This window comes from Oryctolagus cuniculus, chromosome 1 (assembly GCF_051225735.1).
Source record: "Oryctolagus cuniculus isolate XC-2025 breed Fujian yellow rabbit chromosome 1, ASM5122573v1, whole genome shotgun sequence".
NCBI lineage: Eukaryota > Metazoa > Chordata > Mammalia > Lagomorpha > Leporidae > Oryctolagus > Oryctolagus cuniculus.
This window is the reverse complement of record NC_142867.1, coordinates 150,502,238-150,528,838: the sequence shown is the minus strand read 5'-3', so window position 1 is coordinate 150,528,838 and position 26,601 is coordinate 150,502,238. Positions and strand designations below refer to the sequence as shown.

Below are 26,601 nucleotides of genomic sequence, written 5' to 3'. Positions count from 1 at the left end.
GGTTCCTATTTATGAAGTCCATGATCATTGTTACCTTTAGGGAAATGGCATTCATTTTTAACTTCAGCAGATTGCTAATAAGTTTGTTTCAGTGCTAAAGAGTTCCCCCTCTCTGTAGTTCCATAGTTGGATTTTCTTCCTTGAGTTACTGAAAATGGAAACGAAACTGCTCAGAGGCTGTAGAGGATCCTTTATGGTAGTTATGTGGAGGAGCCCTCACAGTGATACACTGGGAAGCATACTTGGGTCTGGGCTTACAAGTGAGTGGAGCTGTTTTCCCCTGCATCCATAATGTTAAATGCTGGTTTAACACATAGGAAAAGGAATTTAAAAATTCTTTTTGCAACATTTAACAAAGTTCTCTGTTTGAATTTTTAGAATATAGAAGGGAAATTAGGTGTGAAAAAATTTTAGCCTTCTTCTTTTATTCTTATGTTTACCTAGGGAAAAAATTGTGTTCCAACTAGAATGCCTTTTGTGTGCAAATTTAACTTAAAATTTATTTTAATTTTACCTTATTAGCTTGCTTGCTTTCTTTTTAAAAAGATTTATTTATTTATTTTAAGCATGGAAAGCCAAGACACTCTGGCAAAAAAAAAAAAAAAAAGTTACAAAGGGAGGGAGACACACACACACACATACCACACACACAGAAGAAGGGAGGGAGAGAAGTTGGGTGAGTTGGTACGTTATCTTCTATCCTCCCAAAATGGCTGCAATGGCCAGTGCTGGGCCAGGCCAAAGCCAGGAGCTAAGAGCTTCTTCTGGGTGTACCACATGGATGCCAGGGGCCCAAACACTTGGGATGCTTTCTGCTGCGTTTTCCAGGTGGTTAACAGGGAGCTGGATAGGAAGTGGAGTAGCTCTCACACAAACTGGCACCTATATGGGATGCAGTGTTGCAGGTGGTAGCTTAATGCTATGTCACTATGTCAGCCTTCCTGCTAGCTTTCTTAATGAGTAGTACCAAGCTGTATTTTCCCCAGAATGTCGTAGATTTATTTCGGCATTCTTCATTGGATTTAAAAGACAAAAAATAACACACAGTTACATAATAGTAATAACATGAGTGTATTTGAGTTACAATTACAATAGGTAGACTACCTAGTCATATCAAATGATACATAAATTTGTATTTTGGATGTGCCATAAATTTGGTCCTTGTAATTTGATGGAAAACAAACCCTGAGATATGGGTAGATCTCAACTGCTATTTTTTGCGGAGGTACCTTTGTTAATATGGCATTGAATAACGCTGAACCACGTTTTGCATGTATAGAATAATTGTGAAATGAAAGTTGAAAATGATCTGTCACTTAATTGTGCCGGAGGGAAGAAATGAGCAAAATACAGTGGTTACATTCACTAGTGATGGTGTTATCACCTTGTAATGGCACCAGATTAACTCATTTTACTGCTTATTGACTTTGTAAGATATCAATAGCTTGTGATGACCTGGTTTGATATAGGTGGACCAGGCTGAAATCACCTTGATAAGCATGCAGTGACAACCCTAACACCATCTCAGAGTTCTTTAAATACCAACAGCTTGCACAAGGGACATCTGCTTCCCAGTTGGTGGGCCCACTTTGTCAGTTCTGGTAATGTGTGTGGTTTTTTTTTTTTTTTTTTTTTTTTTTTTTGGACAGGCGGAGTTAGAGAGAGAGAGAGAGACAGAGAGAGAAAAGTCTTCCTTTTCCGTTGGTTCACCCCCAAATGGCCTCTACGGCTGGTGCACTGAGCTGATCCGAAGCCAGGAGCCAGGTGCTTCTTCCTGGTCTCCCATGCGGGTGCAGGGCCCAAGCACTTGGGCCATCCTCCACTGCCTTTCCGGGCCACAGCAGAGAGTTGGCCTGGAAGAGGAGCAACCAGGACAGAACTTGGCACCCCAACCAGGACTAGAACCCGGGGTACCGGTGCTGCAGGTGGAGGATTAGCCAAGTGAGCTGCGGTGGCAGCCCAGTTCTGGTAATATACTATGACAGCGCCGTATGTTGAAAGAACATCCTACGATGAATAGTACACGTGGATTAGGCTTCAGAGGATTTGGCCTAGGTTTCTGATTTTCACATTAGACATAGTAAAACTTTTCATTTTAAAAATAATTTTTCTCACAATATTGAATGAATCATCAGAGAGCTTAATTCTTTCTCATGTTCCATGGTTGACTATTTTGCTTGATCTTTACGACCTTGTTTTATGGTGACAGTTGAGTTTTTGGTAAGATCCATATGGTAGCATTATGACCTGCTTGATCTCGGGAAGTGAAAGACGATTCTCAGAAGGTTGAACTTTTTTCCTCTGCAGGTTTAAATGTGGCCTGTATCTCGAGGCAATAATGCCAACCCTTATTTATGTCTTAACAATTTTATGTGTATTTGAGAAACTTGTTTCTTTACTTTCAGTTAGGTAGTGATTGGATGATGATTATTGTAGCTAAACTTTAAAGGACTTTGGAGTAGAACAACATTGTCTGAATCTGTAGTTTTTGTGTAGATTTAAATTATTAAAGTTAAATAGAATTAAAAATTTAGTTTCACAGTGACACTAGTGTTCAGTGTCCACCCATATTGGCTAGTGCCCTCTTTGTTGTTAACCCAGATACAGATTTCCAACACTGCAGAAAAGTTCTGCAGGACAGCACTGAAGTTGTAGTGTTAACTAGAAGTATCAGTGAAGAATACTTTGTTTCCCTGTGCGACTGGAGAAGGTAAGGCCACTTGATTAGTAGGAAAAAGACTTGTGCAGCATTTCCTGCATTTTGCTCCTCAGAGCTTCAGTCCAGTGGTCCACAGCCAAAATCCTTTGGGAAGCTCTGCATTCATGTTCACCTTCTGTGAGCTTTGTAGCTCTGAGAAGCTCTGAAGTTCACCGGGTGTTTGCCAGAGTGCGCCTGGGTGGCTTTTTTGTTTGTTTTCTAAGTAATACCTAATTCTTAGTGGAATTAACATTTCTTGGGATACTGTTAAGCAAAGGCTAACTTAAGGATTTAATTAAATTTAAAGTTGATTTGCACCAATAAAAGAGTTGGTGTAAAAGGCAGTAGGATGTTAGCCTGACTTATCAGTTGTAGAATGACGTTTTGTGCTCGGCTATGCCTGGAGTATTTAGTAGTGTTCTAGTTACATTTAATGTACCAGTGGAGTGGCCTGAGGATGGGTGGCTAAGAATCAGTAACATTGTTAGAATCAGTAGCAGAAAAATTGTTTTGTGACCTGAGTATGTTTAACCTAAAGAGAGAAAATTGAAGACACGCATTACACCATTTCAAATACCTAAGGGTATCAGTCCTGTGGAGGAGAATTTAGAGACAAAACTGGGTCCGGTGAGAAGAAATTATAAGGGAGGTACATTTTAACTCAGTATTAGGGCTCATTATGGTCGTGAGTTCTTTTTTGCAGCCAAAAAATCTTATGTGCTACTGGCATCTAGGTTTCCTGATCTCTAAATACCATTTCTAGTTCTGAGTTTCTGTGAGTGGCTTTTTATGTACTTGTGGCTAAAGGTTCCTTTTGGTGGGAAGGATTGGTCTGAGTTCAGGCCTTAAGTATCTTTTACTCTAGCATCCTGCAGTATGGCACTTTAATTGTTCTCCCTTCTGTATGGTTTACCTCCGCCACCTGGCTTCTTCACTGTCCCCGGATCCACCTTACTAAAATGCAGAACTGAGAGTATGCAGCTGCTTAAAAATATTTAATAATGTGTGTCATTTTGTACCAGGATAAATTCCAGCTTCTTTAGGTATCACACAGCCCCTCACAGTGTGGCCTTCTGCGCCCCTGCTTCATTTCTCACTAATACATGTTTCCATAGAGAATGCCCATGCTAACTCATGTTGTCTTCATGCATTTGCCTTTGTTGGTCTTACCATTAACTTCCTCTTTCACCTGACAGGGGTTTTGCATGTGTGTGTCATATCTACCCAAGAAAGCCTTACAGAATCCACCCCTGTGCCTGGATCTCCAACAGTGTCCCCTCTCTGCTGGCCTCCTTTAGCCACACAGCTTCTTTCTCCTTCAGGGAGCTTAGCCCAGTCTCTTCCCATGCCTGGAATTCTTTTCTCCTCTCTTCTCATCCACAGAACTGCAAATCTGTCAGGTCAATTTTAAGGAATCATCCCCCAGTACAAAGATTATATTAAAATATTTTCTTGATAAATGATCACAGAGCATATTGTAATTTTCTCATGAAAGTTATCTTCTAGTTGTAATTATAAAGTTTTAGTATTATTAATTCCTGGATTATTTTCTTTCATAGAGATTATGTGTTCAAGGGACATTGCTTTCTTGTTTTCATCACTCTAACCTCAGTGCCTGGTGCACAGTAGGGACTTAATAAATAGTTGTTTTTTTCTAAATTTTTTTTTAAATTTATTTGAAGGACAGAGAAAGAGAGAGACAGATTGATCTTCCATTTGCTGGTTTACTCTCCAAATGGCCGTTAACAGTCAAGGCTAGGCCAAACAGGTGCTAGGAATTTGTGGATCTCCCATGTGGGTAGCAGGGGTCCAAGTAGATGGACCATCATATGCTGCCTTCCTAGGTACTTTAGCAGGTAGCTGAATCAGAAGCAGAACAGCCAGAACCCAAACCAGCAGTCATGTGGGATGCTGGTGTCACAGGCAGCAGCTTAACCTGCTGTTCCAGGACACTGGTCCCTTAATAAACATTTTAATGAATTAAAAAAAAAAAAAGAAAAAGGCATTCCTCATAGCGTAGAAAGTGTGCTGGTCATTCTCCCCTCTAACTTCTCAAAGTAATTTGTATTCTGCATTCCTGTGGTATAAGACTTGTCCCATGTTTGTGAGTGCTATGAGAAGCAGGCCATTATGTCTTCCTTTTGCACCTTTGTGTGCTGTTAATGTTAATGTTAATGTCCTTCATTGTAAGAATACTATTCTGTTATAGATTTCTGCCCTTAATACCCTCATCAGTAGGGGGAATATTTTTGAAACTTCTGAGTTGTAATGTGGAGCTTTGTGTTGGCTGTTCTTTCTTAGCAGTGCCACATTTATTGTGGTGCCCTGTAGCATTGGCATGGTGGGTATTCCCTTCTGGGAAATGTTTAAATACCTGCTGCACATGTCTTAGTGGTCTTTTAAGGCCCATTGCTCAGCCAGCTTTCTTGGACTTATCATGAACTTAAATTGTTTTAATCTCTCTTGGAAAAAAAAGAAGAAGGAAGAAAGAAATAAAAATCTTAAATGTTTTTCCTGAACAAATCTGAAAAATAATTTTATGATGATGAAAGTAAGTGGGCAAGTGACTAGATGTGCAGAATTTCCTTTTATCCAACCATGCTTGCATATCTTAAATCACGATGTTTTTCTTTTCCTTTTTTACATGTCTAATTTGATTTTTTTTTTTTTTAAGATTTATTTGAAAGTCAGAGTTACACAGAGAGAGAAGGAGAGACAGAGAGAGCTCTTCCATCCACTGGTGCACTCTCCAGTCAGCCACAATGGCCAGAGCTATACCAATCTGAAGCCAGGAGCTTCTTCTGGGTCTTCCATGCAGGTGCAGGGGCCCAAGGACTTGGGTCATCTTCTTCTGCTTTCCCAGGCCATCACAGAGAGCTGGAGCAGGAGTGGAGCAGCTGGGACTCGAACTGGCACCCATATGGGATGCCAGCACTGCAGGTGGCAGCTTTACCTGCTACTCCACAGCGCCAGCCCCCACAGTGTTTTTCTGAAGTCAGTTTTATTGAAGTATAATTTAAGCAATGTAAAATTCATCCATTTTAAGAGTTAAATTCAGGCCGGCGCCACGGCTCACTAGGCTAATCCTCTGCCTGCGGCACGAGCACCCCAGGTTCTAGTCCCGGTCGGGGTGCCGGATTCTGTCCCGGCTGCTCCTCTTCCAGTCCAGCTCTCTGCTGTGGCCCGGAAAGGCAGTGGAGGATGGCCCAGGTCCTTGGGCCCTGCACCCGCATGGGAGACCAGGAGGAAGCACCTGGCTCCTGGCTTCAGATCGGTGCACCGTCGGCCGTAGTGGCCATTTAGGGGTGAACCGATGGAAGGAAGACTTTCTCTATCTCTCTCTCTGTCTAGCTCTGCCTGTCAAAAAAAAAAAAAGTAAAATTCATTGATTTTCAGTAAATTCACATCAGGATTGTGAAACCATGACCACAATCTAGTATTTTGTTTCTAGATTTTTTTTTTAAAGAAAATTGTAAATCACAGTATGTTAAAAAAAACAAATAATTTGAAGATTTTGTGTAGCGGGTCTTTCACATCCCAGTTAGAGGTCCCCTTCATACCCTTGGCTTATTAATGTATCCTTAGTGGCATTTTATGTGGTGGTGCAGAGGGCACATTTGAACAGGGAGCTCATATCTGCATGCTCAGCTTGAGCAATAAGAAAGCAATAGGACTGTTGCCTTCTGCAGATTGACCTAGGCCAGAGTGGCTGTCACCACTTGGGGTGTGGTGGCAGTGGGGATAAGCAGGAAGTGGGAAAGGAAATGAGATGAGGGTGGAGTGGGAGGAGAGGACAAATGGGGACGGGACGGAGGAGAAAAGGGAAAGAGAGGGCAGACATAATAGGAAAGCCATCAGGGTTCTGAGAAGATGTGAAACACTGGCTGTGCTCTCTGAGTCAGAGAGCTTATTTGTTGAAGTCTGAAAGTGGGGAGAAAGGCGCACCTCCTGGATCCATTTACAGGAGTACTTTGGGTTTCTTCTTCCCATGCTCATTTTTTCTCTTTGTGTTTGTGGTCTTTGATGCCTTCTTCCTGAGTTTTCATTGTCACACCTTTGTCCGTGATGTGACATGACTGTGTCTGAGTGGCAGTGTCAGGGCTCTTCTGTGCTTCAGACCCACCCGGCAGGGCCTTGTGTGCCTTAGGGAGCTTCTGCTCAGGTCCTCAGCCAGCAGTGGTTCACAGGCTATAAGCAGCAATGGGGAAGTAGCATTCTGCACTGCAGGCAAAATTTAGAGACTATAATAGCCCATGGCCATTGCCATCCTAAAGGAGGAGCTGAATCATGACTTCTTTTATCATTTTAGCTTTTAGCCAGTTTCTTTCAGAGCACCTAGTTTCGGAGTTATGGCTCAGTAGGGTGTGTGTGTGTGTGTGTGTGTGTGTGTCTGATTTTCTTAAAAAATGTACCTGATTTTTAATTCCATGCTAGAAAATATCCCCACTGCCTAAGGCACCTTTACCCATCTTAACAATTGGTATCAAGTTTATGAAGCAAGAGTTGAACAGTCTTCATGGTAGAAAGGCCTTAAGTAGATATATCTTCATATCTGTTTCATTGAACTGTTCTTGGAATATTTAATATAAAGTAGATAATATTTCAGTAATATGGAGCTGTTTCAATATATGAAGAGATGGCAGAATAAAAGTTTAAAAACTTAACGTTGAATGCATGAATGACCGACATGCTTGTTGAATGTGTGAATATGTGGTCCATTGTTTCAGATTCTTGGAAGTTTCTGAGCAGCCCTTGTTGAATGTCAAAAAGTAAAATGTGGAAAATTCCATAAAATTTTCTGTTCACGATCTGACTTTGGGGGTTAAATGAATCCCAGAGTTGTGCATTTTTTTTTCTTTTTTTTCCAGTACTGCCATTTTTCACAACTCTGGGAATAAGCTCTGTGCTTAGCAGATAGTAAGTGCCAAATAAACATTAGTGTGTGGTTAGGCTGGCTTTAGGGGAAGCTCAAGTTAATCTTACTGGCTACTTTATCCTACTGTGCCTCGCTTTTCCTTCTAGTGTTTCACAATCCCATAGGATTTTTATTTTCTTCCCAGAGAGAATAATTTATTTAAAAGTAAGAGATACAGATCAATATAAAAAGACTTTGGAATTGCTTTTTAAGCACCTATTTTGAGATTGACACTCCTATAGTTTTGAAAAATATGTAATGTTTAATGCTGAGTCTATTAAAAACTTAAAATGCAGTGCTCTGTTACTTGACATTTTCTTTTCTGTTAATTATAGACACAAAATACACATTTCTATTAGGAAATCAATGATGAGAAAACGACATTGTAGATAATTTAAGGCAGTTTCCTTTCTCACATCACCTCCCCACTCCCTACATGAAGTAAGGTGGAATTCATGGTCACCCTAGTTCATCTCAGAAGCTGTGTATTTGAGTTTGGGATTAGAGACCAAGGTACTTAAGGAGGAATTCCACATTATTTGACAGCTCTTTGTATATATTAACCAGTCTGATGGCTGAGTTTCATGTTCACTTCTAATAAGTGAAGAAAGTTAGCTGAATTTCTTAGCTGAGATCAACCAAAACAAGACTCTTGAGCCACACAGAGGAGTGCTTGTTTCACAGCACAGTCCCTTTGCTTCTTCATTCACTAAACCTAGTTGAAAGAAGCCCAGATAGACCTATTTTAGTCCCAATTTGAGTCTGTAGATACTAGAGTGTTCAAGTGTATTTAGTTGGGAATAATATTTACATTTTGGTGGTTCTTGTACAAGCACTTGTGTATGTCCAGATGTGAGTGCCCCCATGCAGAGACTTCTGTGCTGCTTAATTTTTCCAATATTATAAACATTACTGACATCAGTTGTTGCTCATTCTCTTCAGAACTGAATCATGAGTGGAGGGATTTTCCTATACTATCCATGCTGGTTTTTCTAAAGAAGTATAACTTAAATTTAGAGGTTTTAGGTTTTCTATGACACTTAAAAGAAATACCTGCAGGCTTTTATTTTATTTTTATCTTTTAAATATGCAACCTTCATGAGAATTAAAACCTGAACACTTTTCATATTTTCAGAAGAAACATAAACACGAAATTCTGCATGCCCTCTCCAGTGTCTACTCTTAATAACTATTAGGGCAAACATTAAATATTTCTAGAGAATGATCTCAGAAGTTTTTACATAGATGGCAAAGAGAAAAATGGTTACAAAGAAAATGGGGTATGGGTTGGGTTTTGTTAGTACTAGTGGAAGCCTTTGGTCAAAGTGTTCTACTGACGTTTAAGCTGTCCATGTTAGTTATAGGGGAGCATCCTTCCTGAGGGCTCAGAGATGGTGCCTGCATTTGGATGCCTAGTTATCCCTCAGCATTGTGGACTCCAATGTACCGTAGACGTGTGGTCATCCACTACCCGCAGCTTGTATTTGGAAATCTGGAGAGCCCCCAAATGCTGTTTTGCATGTAATTGAAGTTAGAAGACATGTTAGGAAAAGCTGTTCTTTATTGAGTAGAAAACAAATAATTGTATTCTGTTTCTGATCTTCATTTATAGCACCAGCAACAAGTGGTGCAGGCTGTGGAACGGGCCAAGCAGGTGACCATGGCAGAACTGAACGCCATCATTGGGGTACGTGGCCTTTCCATTTTAGCTCTCATCTTAGTGTTTGTCATCAGCTCTCTCGCTCTCTTTTTAAACTTTGTTCCATCAAACGGGCAAAAAGCAGCAGAGGACAACAAGGTGAAATTAAACACTTTCCCTTCAATTTCAAAACTTTGGCACCCATTCATACCTATTTAAGTTGATACGTTCCTGAAAACTCCTCTTTATGGAGACTGCTTAGTTGTCATAGTATTTCTTTTCTTTGTAATCAGCTTCTGTCATTAGCCTAGACCAGAAATACACACACACAAACACACACACACACAGTCTGTCCTGATGATTTGATTTCTTTTATCTTTCCTCAAATGATTTTATAGTGTATCTTAATACCATTTCTAGTGAAATGCGTATTTTCCCATCTCCCCTGCTGCTTACTCTTCTTCCTCTGTGATTAGTGGTTCTTTTGGGCTAGTGTCCATTCATTGAAGAAATTATAGATTAACTATACATTTTGCAAAACTGATGGACTTGCTGGAAAATGCTTCCTGGCAGTAATAGCACTGATGTTGTGTGGAAATCCTGTGGCACTCATGGGTTTGGGCAGTTACTCTAACTCCACTTAACAGATTTTCATCTTAGGTGAAGGTAACAAGTAATTAAATCATGTGCTGCAAGACTTGGAAATAATAGTAAAGGTGAGAAATCTTAGCTATAAAGAGTACAGTATTCACCTCTATGCAGATGGTACAAGCAGTTCCTTAGGTTATTCAAATAGAGACACTACTATACTTACTTTCTTCTTTCTGCCCTATCCCAAATACTTTCTTTTGTGTATAGGTTATACACAAAAGTCTTTTCTCTCTTTACCCCTCAGTGTATCAAACACACTTTGAAATGCTAATTATTCCATTTACTTTCATTAAAATTCAAATTGCTGAGTGAAGATGCAGATAAGGGTCCCTGATAATCAATCTGAAGTGAAGATATTGCTTCAATTATGCCTCTGTCTTTTAACAAGGAAATCAGAACTCTGGGATCACAGCCATGGTGGGGGCGCAATAGTCTGATTGTAGCTTATTTTTTGATGGACTCTTTGGAGCTTGATTTGTGTCGTCCTGACCACACAAAAAAACTGGGAGTAAATTAGCAGACATAATAAATGGAAAAGAGTAATCTTCATTCCTACCAAGTACTGCCTTGGAAAGTAGAGGCTGAAAAAGAACAAGCCACAGAGTCCCGGGTAACATTTGTTGTATAGTTGTGTGTGTGTGTGTGTGTGTGTGTGTCTGTGGTTAGGGACGCATACATTTCACAGTTTGTTTTTATTTCCTAGAACTTGAGAAAATAGCAGTGTATGAAATACTTCAAGAAAGCTGAGAAAGCTTTAATTGTAGAGGAATATGTACACATTGGCTGAGCTTGCCTGCGTGCGTGCTCACATACGTTCCCGTCGGATTGGGAAGGCTTGTATATTTGTGTTAGCGTATCACCACAAGTCGGAAGGGGCAGAACCTACATTTCTTGTCCACTGCATAGCTGTTTGTGTAGACAATGTGCAGAGTGATACCCAGTAAGAGAGCTTGCTGACTCATTTCTAGCTTAGTGTTTATTAGTTGTATGAATGGCTAAAATGCAAATAGTCATCCAACTTTATGCCTGATTGACAGCTTTTTCTAGGAAAACAGGTTGCTTTGCTTCTTTGAGTCTTAGTGACTGTCTGGATGTGTAGAGATGAAACTAAATCAAAAAAACATTGTTTTAAGTTGGCTATTTAAAAATATGAGAGAAGATGTAAAATGAGAGCAAATCTCCTTCCCTTTGCTTCATGATATCAGTACGTTTTCTAACTGTTTTGTATGTTTCATTTTTATATGCTTCGTTTTAAAAAAGATGGCAGATTGCCTTTTCTCAGGAAAAACGCTGATTTATTAGACTGTAGCAGGGTTACTGACAGACATGTTGTATATAAATGGATTTAATTATTAAAACAAATTTAATTTTGTGATCTGGAAACTTCTTTGGGAAACTCAGAGCTGTATGTTATCAAAACAGCATGTGTTATAGTTGGTGATCTGGTAGAAGTTCTAAGCTGTTTGTATCTGAGCAGAAAAAGGAGTCAAAATCGCATAATCTGACTATTCTGATGAGTAGATTGCGGATTTGGAAAAACAATCCCAGTGGTTCTAGGGAAGAGCCCAGTTACAAACTCATTTGATGCTTTTATGCCACCAAGGTTCTTTTGGTCTGAATAGTTTCTCGAGTTGTAACAGTGTGAATTTTTTTTTTTAAAGATTTATTTATTTATTTGAAGAAAGAATTACACAGAGAGGGAGAGACGGAGAGAGAGAGAATCTTTAATCTGCTGGTTCACTCCCCAAATTGCTGAAATGGCTGGAGCTGGGCCCATGTGAAGCCAGGAGTCAGATTTCTTGCAGGTCTTCCACATGGGTGCAGTGGCCTAAGTACTTGGACCATCTTGCGCTGCTTTCTCAGGCACAGTAATAAGGAGCTGGTTCAGAAGTGGAGCAGCTGGGACTTAAACCCGTGTGCATAAGGGGTGCTGGTGCTATTACCTGCTTTGCCACAGTGCTGGCCCCAACAGTGTGGAATTTTAAATGCACCTGCTAATCTGTGTCCCCCTGGGCATGGCTATGTTGTGAGGTGGTAGTATTTTTGACCTGCTACCAAAAATAATGAGGGGTCATTTGTTTTTGTTGCTTGATTTTTAGAATGCAATCAGCAATGATTTTATGCCCTAAAGGAATGACAGTTTTCCCTCTAAACAGGCAAAGACCCAACTAAACCCCTGCAGGTCTTCATTTATTTATCACTACATATGTATCTGTTTTATATGTATGCACACCATCCAGACAAGAGCAAATGTTCCCAGATTTAATGAAATCTGATGAAGCACCTTTTTAACTCTGCAATATTATTCTACCTTCATTGGTAAATGAGCCAAACCAGTGATCCATGCAGTTTAAATGCAAAATGCTGAAGTGAGCCTGAAACCTGGAGAGGCTGCTGTTCTCTTGACAATAAGCTAGTTGTGTTTAATGGAATGAAACACAGTTATAATGATTTCTTTCACAGGTCATGTTCAGTTTAAAACTGTTGATAGATTGAAATAAGTTAAATATCATTTATCTTTTATTTATAAGGAAGAAAACCAGGAAAATTCCTCTGTGGTTCTCTATATTTAATATTTTGTGTTTTGTTTTTGAATTGGTAGTGTTTCCCATTTCCTTGAAGCTTTCCCTGAATTCTTCCAAATAGGCTGGGGGAATGTTATGTATCTGGTTTCATCTTGTCATGTGTCCTACTAGCCCCTGGCTTTTTAAATTAGAATCTCTGCAAGATCACACTGTTGGAACAACACACAAATTGTAGTTTTAAATCAGTAATATGATCAAATTAGAAATGATGTTTTCATTTCCTGTATTATTAAATTGAGTCATCTGACTATCTTAAAATGCTTTTTAAATCCATTACACTATATAATCAGAGCATGCTGTGTGAATGTGGTTTTGCTTAATAAAGGAGGCTAACTTGGAACCTCATAAGAATTTCAACCAAAAAAAAAAAAAAAGCATTAAAAAAGTTTTGTAACTATGAACCTTGGGGGAGAAAATGTTTGGCTTATAAAAATAGGAAATGTGGTTCCTTTGGAAACACCTCGCCCCACTTTTTAAACCTTACTCTTTAAGGAAAAGAAATGATAGAAATATGAATTTTAAAAAAAGCATCCCCCACCCTGAAAAACCTTTAAAAACAGGTATGCCATGGTGTTGTCGGAAAATGCAGTTTAGCACTAGAAATGCTGAACCTCAATTTTTAGCAGTGACATTTTAATGATAGGAAGTCTGCAAAATTATTTGCCATCAATTGTGAAGGCAATAACAAGCCTTGGTGGTTTTTCACACTCTCTGTGTTAAGTGCTTTCAGAATGACAGCGTAAACTGTGTTAGAGAACTCCAAGGAAGTAAAACTGATTAAAATGTTCATGCTTGAATGGTGCTGATGGAATAGTTCATTTGGACTTTCTCTACCTCCTGCAGCTCAAGCTGAAATATTAAAATTCAGTGGATTTAAATCTCTCTCCTCTCAGCTCAGGAAAAAAACATTACATTTTAATAGGTTTTAAACCCATAATTCATTGGTTTGGAGCAGCACTATTAAATCTATTTAAATATTACTTGTATTACTAAGGAAATGATTTAAATGACTTTGCCTTTACCATCCTATGTATTGGATTTAGTTTAAAAAAGAAGACAATACCTTTGGGGTATTTTTTTTCTTCCTTTAGCATTTTGTTTTATTGTTCTTATTATGTGATTGCCCCTTAAAATTTTATATATATGTATAAAATATATTATTACATAAAATTTATGTGTGTGTGTGGTGGGGGGTGTATGTATGTATTCATTCCAGATTGGCTTTCTGGCAGGTGTTATAGTGTGACAGGTTCAAAATGTGTGTCCATCGCTTTCCATTATGTATTTTTTTTTTTTAATTTGAAGAATCATGGGTCTTTATTTTTATTTGTTTGAAAGGCAGAAGGGCAGAGAGAGAATGGCAGAGATCTTTCATCCTGATTTTCTTCCCAAATGCCTTCAGGAGCCAGGGCTGGGCCAAGCTAAAGATAAGAGTCTGGAATCCAGTCTGGGTCCCTGGGCATGTGTACTTGAACCATCACCTAGTGTTCCTTACGGTGTGCATTAGCAGGAATCTGGAATCAGAAGCAGAGCAGGCCCTCCAGTATGGGATGCAGACATCCTAAGCAGTGTCTTAGACTGCTGTACCAAATGTCAACCCCCATTATAGATTTTGAAACTGTTAAGTTTTGAAGGCATTTGGCTGAGCCATTGTAATTTTCCTTGTCATCTTTTAAAATAAATTATCCATTAGTTACAGAAGTGTCTTTTTAAATAGATTATCCCTTACAGATACAAGAGTACAAATAGGTAGGTGCATATTAAAACAAATGTGCGTGTTTTCTCCTTCTTTATATCACAGGTATATAAATGCAAAACTTGAAAAAAATTTAAATATACTACTTCCCATTTATAACAAAAGGAAAAATTTATGAAGTATCGAAATGCTTTATTTTCATTTCTGTTGTTTTTGCAGATAGAAGATGTTCGAGAGGTGTTGGTAATGATGGGTCTAGGGCATGGCTGACCCACAATGCTGAAGCAGTGCTGCCTTTCTCGGGCTCACCCTTCACCTTTTAGTCCCTTTCTCTCTAGTCATTTCACTAAAACAGTGGTCCCGGGGGTTGATAGCGCCTACTTTCAGCCACTCTGCATAGAGCTTACTTTCCTCTTGTGCTGTGGGACTCCAGCCTCTATTTCGGTATGGACAGCCTGGAAAGGTGAGGGTGTCACGGTATCATTATTGGGTAATCTTGGAATCTGTGAAGAAACAAAAATCAGAGAACACTCTCTGCCTGTCTCTCTAAGGTAATTGTGAGCTGCTTTCCATCCTGCTCCACAGAGGGTCTCACTTAGGAATGTATGCTTATTTGTGTCTCCGTCTCCCATTAATTTTCCTTGCCTGATTGGGATCCCTTCAAAAACACTTCGGTCCCCTTTTTTCCTGGAAGGAACCAAGACACTCAGGCTTTGACTTCATAGATTGAAGCTTTTTGGGGTTTACAGTGTAGAAAGGTGATTATAGTCGCTTGCTAGAGTTAAGATTTGTTTTCTGATGTGAGTTCTGTGCATAAAATATGCTTTTACAGCTCAGCTTTCTTGTTCTTTTTTTAAATCAGTACTTTTCAGTAAAACTTAAAGGTGATCTCGTTCTTGTTCTGCTACTCCCAACTTGTTTCCACTGGTGTTTTCTAAATATACGCAATATGGAATGAACTTGAAAATGACTGATAAGATAGATTTATGTTTTATCAGAGATTGTTGTTTCAGCTTTGTTACCGTGTTTACTAAACAGTTTGCCTGGAGCTTAAAGCCTTTATAAGTAGCCAGCCACTGACTGTATCATGGGCACTGCTTGGTAGGAGAGGTTGGTTTGAAGGTGTCCTCCGGCTTTGCGCGTGTAGGGGCTCACCTGCTCTTACAAAGCTGTGAGGGTAGGAAAGCCAGCACAGCTTTGTATCACATCTATCTTCTTTCTGTTATGTCTGCCTTCCTGCCTGCCCCTTATACCTTCCTCTCCCCCTTTTTTCAACTGGTTCATTTACCATGGAGCAGGTGACTACAGCATTGAGTGATGTAGTCATAATCTAATCTTTCTGCTACAATTTGATGAGGCTCTAAGAGGCAGTAATTTCCCTTCTCTCATAACAAAGACTCACATTTATTTATTTATTTATTTAGTTCTGCCTCCACTTCAGAGCTCCCCCCCAAAACACTAAAGAACAGAATCTCTAGTTTGTGCTTGTGGTTGGCACTCCATTAATTGCTATCATAGAGCTTCTCTGAAAGAAATTTCTAGAAGCAAGTCACTCAATTTCCCTCTCTCCCAAACTGGTGTTAACCTAAAACGCTACTGTTTCTCATGTATTTGAGGAGGATCCTCCATCCCACCCTCCTCCCTCCATGTACTTTCAAATTCCTAGCTGCAGGTAGAGTTGAGCACACAGTTACAAGCAGTACCAAATGTGTCTTGCTGGTTGCACCTGATGTCCTTAAGGTATGTGGGCATTCAGTTCCATAGAAAAGAAAGGAGCTTCCTGGATCTGCAGATGTATGTGTGTTTCATTCAGACCAAAGCATAACCAGCTGAGCCTGTGCAAAGTGGAGGAGAGTGATGAAGCAGAAAGCCCTTTTCACTCAATTTAGCTGCAAGTTTGCAATGGCAGATTATTAGCCAATTTATGAGTATATTTGTACTTTATTATTATTATTTGAAAAGCAGAGAAAGAGATAGACAGAGATCATCGATCTGCTGCTTCAGTCCCTAAATACTGCCTCCCAGGGTGTTCACATTAATAGGAAGAGGAGCTGGGACTCAAACCCAGGCATACATTGAATGAGGGTATCCCAAGATGGGGCTTAGTGGAAAAGCCTCTTTCATATGATTGGAGTGCGTGTGTGTGTGTTTTGGCTCCCCTACCCTGTGGTCTCTCATTTTGAGCGGTGGTTAATCAACGACAGGTAAGATCCCACTACCCCACCCTTTTTTTATTTGAGGTTTATTTATTTTATTTTTGAAAGAGGGAGAGACAGTTATCTTCCATTCATTGGTTCACTCCTCAAAAATGGCTGCAACTTCCAGGGCTGGGCCCCCAGGAACTTCTGGTGTCTCACATGGGTGATAGGGGCCACACGCTGGGGCCATCTTCCTCTGCTTTCCTCTGCTCGGAAGTCGAGTAGGGACACGAACAGGTTCCCAAGTGGGATGCCAGCATTGCAGGCAGTGGTTTGACTCTTTATGCCATAACACCGGCCCCTCTGGCTCCCACTTCTCTAATTCTCTGAAGACTTCTTCCCACCAGTTTTCTTAGAAGCAAGATACCAACTCCCATTTGATCAGAGAGCTTTTTCCTTTTTTCCTTTGTGTATCCAGCCTGCCTTCTATCCCTCAAAGCTGAGAGGGAGAGAGGGAGGGAGGATGGGCTGTAAGAGAGGAAAGCTCACTCCAAACAGAGTACTAAAGGCTTTAATGACTGGCTAGTACTTAGGTGGAGTTTTAAGGACTTCTTGTTTTGTTGTTCTCAAAGCTCCCTAGGAAATCAGTTGGTGAATCCTTTTACCTTAGAATGGATTTGAGGTCTTAAAATTTGTTTTTCCCCCAAGGACTAATGTGAAAAAGTTAGAATCCTTTAGTGATTAGCAAGAGTGATTTAATGATGATATTTCCTCTTTGACTCATTCAGAGAATATTTTAGTACTATCACAAAATCCTTTTAAAGGGGCACATTTTATTTTCATTTTGAATGATACTGTTTTCTGAGATGCTCCTCATTACATTAATGCCATCTTATTTAGGTTTTGATAGTTCTAAGTTTCATGGTTTTACATCTTACTACATGTAATCTACTATTGAAAATTTGAATTTCAGCAAAACTCTAGTTTCCAAGAATAACAGAAAACAGAAAGAGTTAATAGGAAACATGGTAAAAGTAAGGCTAAATGGTTTTCCAAATTTTTATATATTTGGAATTGGGATTCCAGATATACGCATTTATTATTGATACTCTCTCTTCTTTTAAATCATATATATATTGGCGGGCGCCGCGGCTCACTAGGCTAATCCTCCGCCTTGCAGTGCCGGCACACCGGGTTCTAGTCCCGGTCAGGGTGCTGGATTCTGTCCTGGTTGCTCCTCTTCCAGTCCAGCTCTCTGCTGTGGCCTGGGAAGGCAGTGGAGGATGGCACAAGTGCTTGGGCCCTGCACCCGCATGGGAGACCAGGAGGAAGCACCTGCCTGCTGTAGCAGCCACCTTGGGGGTGAACCAACGGAAAAAGGAAGACCTTTCTCTGTCTCTCTCTCTCTCTCTCTAACTCTGCCTGTAAAAAATAAATAAATAAATCATAAATATTAAGGTATAGTTTACAAAGAGTAGAATTGACTCTTTCTTGTGTATAGTTCTGTGAGTGTGGACAGCACAGGAAACCTGTGTAACTGCCACCATAGTCAAAATACAGAGTTTCTTTACCACTCCCAGTTACCTTGTTCCTTGTTATAGTTGGTTTTATTCATACTGTAGCTTTTGGCAACCACACACACACACAAAAGTTCTTTCCCCCCTGCCCCCCCCCCCACACACACACAATGAGCCTTTTTTGAGAATGGTAGTTTCTTTCCTTTAGCATAAGGGATTTGAGATTTGTCTTTGTGTTGCCCACATCAATAGTTAGGTCCTTAGGTTCCTGAAAGATTTCCAGGGAATGGAGGTACCAGTTTGCTTATCCAGTTATTTCTTGAAGGACAATTGGTTTCTCTCTGCTTTTAGGCAATTGTAAATAATGCCACAAGAAATACTCACTTAGGTTTTTTTGTAAGAGAATATAATTTTCACTTTTTATGGGTGATTACGTAGAAGTAGGATTTGAGTGACACATAAGCATAGGTTTGACTTTCTAAGTAACTGACATACAGTTTTTCAGTGTGATCCTACTATTTTGAGAACCTTTGCGCAACACCCTTACTAGCACTTTGAACTGCAGGTCTTTGAGGTTCGTAGGTGTATAGTGGTATTCATTGTGTTCTCCTGTATTTCCTTTACAACTAATGATGTCTTTCTGTGTGCTTATTTGCCATCTCTTTAAATAAAGTATCTCCAAATCTTTGCCCTGTTTTTCTTTTCTTTCCCAAGTCAGTTATTTATTACTACGTATTGAGAGTTCTTTAATATTCTGAATGTAAATCCTTTATGTATTTTTTTAAATAGATTCACTCAATTTGTCATTAGTATTTTCTTTTTAACTGCCTTTTGAAGAGCAGAAAATTTCGGCATTGATGACTTCCAGTTTATGAAGTGTTTTTCCTCTGTGGATCTTTGTTTTGGTGTTATTTTTGTAATCTTTGCCTGTCCCAAGACTGCAAAGATTTTTCTCCTAGATTTTTTTCTGGAAGCTTTATGTTTAGGCCTCTGAACATGTAACATTGTTTTGTGGTATGAGACTAGGTCAGGTTTCTTTGCTGTACAGATGAGTATTTAATTCAGTTGTTCCAGCACTGTTTTTGGAAAGATTGTCCTTTCTCCACTGAATTACCTTTGCATTACCATTGGTGAAAATCAATGACCCTTTGGGGGGTGGGAGTGTCTGTTTCTAAACTCTATCTGATCATTAAACTGTTCATGTCTTCTTTCACTGGTGTCACAAGTCTGGATCACTGTAACTTCATGAATGAGATTCCCATCACATTTTGTATTTGCTCTTCCTTCTTATTTGTTCTTTCTTTTCTGTTAAATTTTTATTTAATAAATATGCTAAAGTCCAAATACTGTATTTTGATTTGATATCTTATTTGGATTCCCCCTCTCCCTCCACATACTCATGCACACACAATTTTAGGCCAGGATGGAAAGGAAACTTAGAACCGCCAAAACCTAAATAAGATGGCATTAATGTAATGAGGAGCATCTCAGAAAACAGTATCATTCAAAATGAAAATAAAATGTGCCCCTTTAAAAGGATTTTGTGATAGTACTAAAATATTCTCTGAATGAGTCAAAGAGGAAATATCATCATTAAATCACTCTTGCTAATCACTAAAGGACTCTAACTTTTTCACATTAGTCCTTAGGAGAAAAAAAAATTTCAGAATTTTCATGTCTTTATTAGTATCCTTAAAGCCTGAATTATGGAAGAAAGGAAAGAATCCAACCTCATTATGAAACCTTCTTATCGTAAATCGTGTCTGTTCTGCCTCCCAACTGTTCTCTCAAGAGTGCCTCAGGTTTCCTCTAGCCCAGTGGACTGGCCACCTCTTAATTACTAGATCACCTTGTTCCTCCATTTGTTCATCTATACTTCATTCAGCACAGAACAGCCAGAGATTTTTTTCTGAAATATAAGTGGCATCCTATTTTTTGCCTGCTTAAAAACTTTCTGATGGCTGCCCCTCTCTCTTGCTTAGATAAAAGTCCGAATTTCTTACCATGTCCTATAAAATTTTTGAGTTAACCCTTCATCCAGTAGCACCTTTTGATTAGCTGCTATTGAGGTACATTGGCTTCTTTCTTTCGTCCCTGGATCACCCCAAGTGTGTTCTTCAGTGAGGTTTGTGTACCAGCTCTTCTGTTCTCTGGAGTTTTCTTCCTTTGTGGCCTGACACAGTCTTCCTTATATTCCTCTTCTAAGTTTCAGTTCAGAGTCTATCTCCTGAGGAAGGACTTACCTGGTTGGTGGCCCTATTTATGTCTCTGTCCCATTAGCCTTTTTTATTTTTCTCATAGCACTCAGCATTAATATGTTTCTTTCTCACTTAACCTTCACTGGCCAGTGAGATCTTCACTTTTATAGATACAGTGCTAGAATAACAGGTGGCTCATAATTTTCAATAAGTACTTGTTCAGTAACTATTCAGTAGCTGAGTGTTAAATAAATGTACAATATTTTGCTTATAATTATTATTTAATAAATATGTTAAGGACCAAATACTGTATTTTGAGTTATCTTATTTGGATTCCCTCTCTCCCTCCACACACTCATGCACACACAATTTTAGGCCAGGATGGAGAGGAAACATGGACTGGTAGAAAGTACACAGTCCTGGGTTTCACATCTAGTATGGTATTAGGAATTTCACTTAAGTTTTCTTATTTATACAATCCAATGCAGGAACTGACAGTCACTAAGTATTAGCTAGTCTAACATTGTGTGATTTTTGTACGCTATTTTGATTATAGAGCTTGTGTTTTAAAACTTAGTCCTTTTGTGTAACAAGTTATTTCTATAGATTTATCATATCCTTAGGCTTTACTCTTTTCTCTGTAGGTATAACTAAAAATAGCAAACTTCATTTAGTCTTTGCTTTGTGTCAAGTACTGTGCTTAGCATTTACATGCGTTATTTTGTTTAATCTTCACATCAATCCCATATGGAAGGCAATATTATTGTCCCAGCTTTGCAAATATTGAAACCCAGGTTCTGAATGAGATTTTAGTTTTCTAAAGGCCATATGTGGGGGAAGTGGCAGAACTGGGATGCAGACTTTGACTTCAGAGCTCACATTTAACCATATGTTGTACTTGTCTCTTATTTGTTTTCTTGAGTCCATGATTCTTCTTTTTCACTGAGATAAGTTTACTCTTTGTCTTCAGATTCTCTGATAGGATTCTGTAGGTTTTAGTGTCCAGAGCTCAGATTTGGCATGAAAATGGAAATGAGGTATGCCTGCTGCACATACTAATCAATTAGCCTAAATTGTCTAAATTATGTTAGTATCATAGCTTAGATGGTTATTTTTGGCTCATACTGTATTTCTTCCTGTCTTTTGTCTCATACACCTATCTCTTATGTATATGATCCAAAAGTTGTCATGAATACCACTATTAAGGCCGATGTTTTAAACCTAAGTCTTTGGATCTTCTAGGTTTTTTCATGCTTGGGCATTAGGCTGTCTGTTAGCCCCCTGAAATGTTTACAAAATTCTGTGTGCATTGGAGAGTATGTGTATTTTTTTCAAGAAGGGAGTTTGTGGTCTTATGAGTCACACAGGATCCTAGGATGCAAAAAACTTTGAGGTGTAGTAAGAATGGGATTGTATATGATCCTGATGGAAATAGTAAAATATAATGGGATGCATATGTTTTTCTATAGCTGTGTAAGGTATATTACTGAATGGTTGTTTAGAAAGTTGGAATTAGGAAAAAATTTTACTATGATTTTTTATAATTTTTTTGTAGACTTATCATTTATTGTGAAAGACTTAAGAGAGCAGGAAAGATGGAGAGAGACCTTCCATCTACTGGTTCACTCCCCAGATGGCTGCAAAGGCCAGACAGAGTTAGGCCAGGAGCTAGGAGCTTCATCCATGTCTCCCGTGTTGGAGGCAGGGGCCCAAATACTTGGGGCTGTCTTCCTCTGCTTTTCTCAGGTTATCAGCAGAGAGCTGCATCAGGAGTGGAGCAGCCAGGACACGAATGAGTGTGCATATGGGATTCTGGTATCACAGGCTGCTGCTTTACCTGTTTCGCTAGTGTCAGCCCAGAGAATTGGGGGTGGGAGGACTTCTTTATATTATGGACTGTTGGTGGTAGCCTAATTTCAGGCAGCAATGAGTGATGAAGCGTAGTGACTGGTGGAGGAGGATAGCAAAAGGGCCCTGCCAGCCAGTGGCCAGTAAGAGGAGACATAAAGAAGTTAGAATCTGTAGGGATAGCTATATTTCAGGTAGTCCTGTCTTATAAATTATTTCATTGCTTCATGATGAGCTGTGTACATTTTCTCAGCTCCTGTTTCTACAGCTTGAGAAAATCCTGTCTGTCCTATTTGTAAGAAGGCTATAATAATATTCATAGGATACAGAAATAATTGCAAGCTTTAAAAAATAATATTGGAAACCAACATCTAAACTACAGCAGCATCCCAGCATTCAACAGTCACCATTCTGATTGGTCAACAGCCACCAACATGGAGGCAAGATCTTCCTCCAGCAAAAAAAGCTTATGACTCCCTGAATGGTCATTCATACTTTTTCAAAATATAGTTCCTCTTTTTTTGACAGGCAGATTTTATAGTTCTTTTTAATTAAGATATATACTTTGTTTTTTTGGACATATACTACTGCACACTTGATAGACAACAATATAGTTATAAATGTAACTTTCACATGCACTGGGATAAAAAATAAATTTGTAGGATTGGTTTTACTTACTGCAGTGGCCTAAGGAAATCTACACTATCTCTGAGGTATGTCTGTATAGAGTTTTAAAGTAATAACTTGAGAGTTATTTATAGAAACAGCAGAAAGGATTCCAAGATGGTGGAGTAGGGAGGGAGCTTGTTGCTGTAGTCTAGGGGAATATAGTTTTTAAAAAGAGGAGAGAGCACAGTCTCAAGGGAAAATTAGGGAGAAAACCGCAGAGGAAACTGCACGCAACTTAGAGGGACGCTGTGGGCCTATGTGGAGGGTGTGGATGCACACAACTCAGGACCCCAGTAGCTGAGAGCCTCCACACTAATTTTGAGTGAGGTGAGACCAGACTGCAGCAGCCCAAGCCACTGGTGATAAAGCTATGGGAAGAGCTTGGTGTAGGTCCAGCTTGGAGCCCTGGGGGACAGTATACCTGCCGATTTAGAGGGAAAAACAAGGGGACACATTTCTCTCTCCCTGACCACCTGGCACTGGCATTCTGTAACTAGTGCTATTTTGGACATACATAACCACTATGCCAGCTTTTGTCCGCACACCCAGCAAGATGCCAAGAGGAGACGCCTGAGTCTAGCTGGGAGAATTGATGGGGTCTGGGTGCTTGTGACTGTATGAACCTTGTGTGCTGTGACTATGAAAACATTGTAGCTGTATGGGAGGGAACACAGTGTGACCGGAACTTTGGGTAGTCACTGTGGGCAGCTCAATATACTCAGGGCTCCCTGATTCCCTGAGGGCCATAGCTGCAGTATCTGTGCTCACATGGAGGCCTTCACGGATGCTTTGTGTGGTTCTTGTGGTAACGCAGATGAATATTGTACCCGCTGGAACTGGTGTCCAGACATTGGTTTCCTTGGAGGAGAGGAGGTGAGCCTGAGACTATACCAATAGCGCTGATCAAAAAAAAGGGGGGGAGGGATTTCCCACTTTCAATTTGGGAGTCACCTTGGACACTGCCCTTACCCTGGAGCACTGAAAAGAACTCCCTGGCAACACCCAGCACACAACTCTGGGTATTCACTGAAAGAGTGGACACTCCACTAATCCACAGAGGATTAATGCAAACATAAGAGCCATCATGGTGGGGGGGGAGGGGGGATCCAAAAATGCCTAAAGTTAAATGCAGCAATTCAAGAAAAAATAAATGCAGCAATTCAAGAAAAAATAAGGAAGACAACATGATGCCCCCAAAGAAATGCAATAACACTTTAATACTAGAATGTGAAGATGAAGAGATTGAAGAAATTCCAGAAATGGAATTCAACAAATTGATCATAGGACTATTTAGAAGTAATCAGAAGCAAATCCACAAATTAAAGAAACCCATGCATTGCATGAATGAAAATTGGTCCCATTAAATTAGATTTTAAACAAGAACCAAAATGAAATATTGGAAATAAAAATTCAATAGAACAAATAAAAAATGTGATTAAAAATCTTAACAACAAAATCAATGAGGCAGAAGAAAGAGTATCCAAGTTGGAGGACAAATCTCTGGAAATTTTACAATCAATCCAAAAAAGAAACTAGAAAACTAAAAATCAGTATTGGAGATTTATAGGATATTATCAAATGACCAAACATATGGGTCATAGTCGTTCCTGAGCCTTGGAAAGAGAAGGAGGAGCTGGTGGTGTGGCACCGTAAGTTAATTCTCCTCCTGCAGTGCCGGCTGTTCCTCTTCTGATCCAGCTTTCTGATGTGGCCTGGGAAAGCAGTAGAAGTTGGCCCAAGTCCTTGGGACCCTGCACCCACATAGGAGACCAGGAAGAAGCATCTGGCTCCTGGCTTCGGATCGGTGCAGCTCCAACCGTTGCGGCCATTTGGGGAGTAAACCAACACAGGGAAGACCTTTCTCTCTGTCTTTCTCTCTCACTGTCTGTAACTCTACGTAAAAAAAAAAAAAAAAAAAAAAAAAAAAATGGATTAGAAGGCCATTTTAATGGAATGATTACAGAAAACGTCCTTAACTTGGAGAAAGAAAGGGACGTCCACATACAGGAAGCACATAGAACTCCTGATAGACCTGAACAGAAAAGATCTAAACCACGGTACATTGTGTAGTCAAAGTGGGATTTATCCCTGGTATGTAGGGGTGGTTCATCATAAGCAAATCAATTACTGTGAGACATCTGATTAACACACTGAAGAACAAAAACCACATGATTTATCTCACTAGATGCAGAGAAAGTACTTGATAAAATACAGCACCCTTTCATGATGAAAACTCTAAGCAAATTGGGTATAGGAGGAACATTTTTCAACACAGTTGAGGCAATTTATGACAGACCCACAGCCAGCATCATATTGAATGGGGGAAAAGTTGGAAGCCTTCCCGCTGAGATCTGGTACCAGACAGGGATGCCCACTCTCACCATTGCTATTCAATATAGTCCTAGAAGTTTTAGCCAGAGCCATTAGGCAAAACAGAGAAATCAAAGGGATACAAATTGGGAAGGAGGAAGTCAAACTATCGTGATTTGCAGATGGCATGATTATATATGGGATCCAGAAGACTTCACTAAAAGACTACTGGAACTCATAGAAGAGTTTGGTAAAATGGCAGGATATAAAATCAATACACAAAAATCAATAGATTTTATATGCATAGACATTGCCACAGCTGAAAAAGAACTAAGATCAATCTCATTCACAATAGCTCCCCCCCAAAAAAAATACATTGGAATAAATTTAACCAAGGACATCAGAGATCTTGATAATGAGAATTATGAAACATTAAAGAAAGAAACGGAATAAGACCAAAAATGGGAAAATCTTCAATGTTCATGAATTGGAAGAATCAGTATCATCAAAAAGGTCCATACTACCAAAAATAGTTTATAGATTCAGTGTGACAACAATCAAAATACCAAGGACATTCTTCTCAAATATGGAAAAATCGATGCTGAAATTCATATGGAAATACAGGAGTCTCCAAGTAGCTAAAGCAATCTTATACAGTAAAAACGAAACCAGAGGCATCATAATACCAGATTTAAAGACATACTACAGGGCAGTTATAATCAAAACAGCCTGGTACTGGTAGAAAAACAGATTGATAGACCAAGAGAACAGAAGAGAAACTCCAGAAACCAATCTTAGCATCTACAACCAACTTAAATTTGACGAAGGAGCTAAAACCAATCTCTGGAGCAAGGACAGTCTCTTCAACAAATGGTGCTGGGAAAATCTGATCTCCACATGCAGAACTATGGAGCAAAACCCCTACCTTACACCTTACAGAAAAATCCACTCAAGATGGATCAAAGAGCTAAATCTATGACCCAATACATCAAATTATTAGAGAACATTAGGGAAACCCTACAAGAAATTGGCATAGGCAAAGACTTCTTGGAAAAGAACTCAAAGGCACAGGCAGTCAAAGCCAGCATTGACGTGGGATTATATCAAATTGGGATGCTTTTGCACTGCAAAAGAAACACTCAGCAATGTGAAAAGGCAACTGACAGAATGGGGGAAATTATTTGCGAGCTATGCAACTGATAAAAGATTAATAACCAGCAAATATGTGTACCTCTCACTTGCAAATAACTAAATAAATCTTTTTTTTTTTTTTAAAGAAAGTAGATCTTAGTAAAACATAAGAATGGGAATAGGAGAGGAAGTGGGAAGAAGGGAGGAATATTGGGTAGGGTGGGAATAATCACTATGTTCCTGAAATTGTATTTATGAAATGCATGAAGTTTGTATACCTTAAGGAAAAGATTTCTGGGGGAGAAAAAAGGAAACAATAAACACTCAAAGAAAAAATAATTGATATTGAAATAATCAAGAGGAGTTGGAGCCAAACCCACAGATGCAGACTTCTTAGGAAAAACTAAATGGTACATTCCCAAATCCCCTTAAGACAGTTCCAAGGCTAGTCTGCCCTTTGTGATGTTCATATTCTTTGTTTTTTTTTTTTTTTTTTTTTTCCTTGGAAGGTTCATAAAATGGAGGAGTTTTTTCTTTGCTCAGGTTATTTCTCTGACCAACAGGGGCAGTGCACTGTGGTCCCAAAGCAAAGTGACAGTCATGTTG

At 39.4% G+C, this 26,601-nt stretch overlaps 1 protein-coding gene across 8 annotated transcripts in view; it reads left to right on the top strand.

Annotated features, from left to right (window-relative positions):
* The window catches only part of TLE4 (TLE family member 4, transcriptional corepressor), a 165,118-nt gene that overhangs the window by 46,403 nt on the left and 92,114 nt on the right, over positions 1–26,601 (top strand). For 4 of the 8 annotated variants that reach the window (XM_070050442.2, XM_070050438.2, XM_070050451.2 and 1 more), the window contains exon 6: positions 9,226–9,300. The exons of the other annotated variants lie outside the window; for them this stretch is intronic. In XM_070050442.2, coding sequence (XP_069906543.1) covers positions 9,226–9,300 — 75 coding nt within the window. The remainder of the gene's footprint in view (positions 1–9,225; positions 9,301–26,601) is intronic. 8 annotated transcript variants of the gene reach the window in all.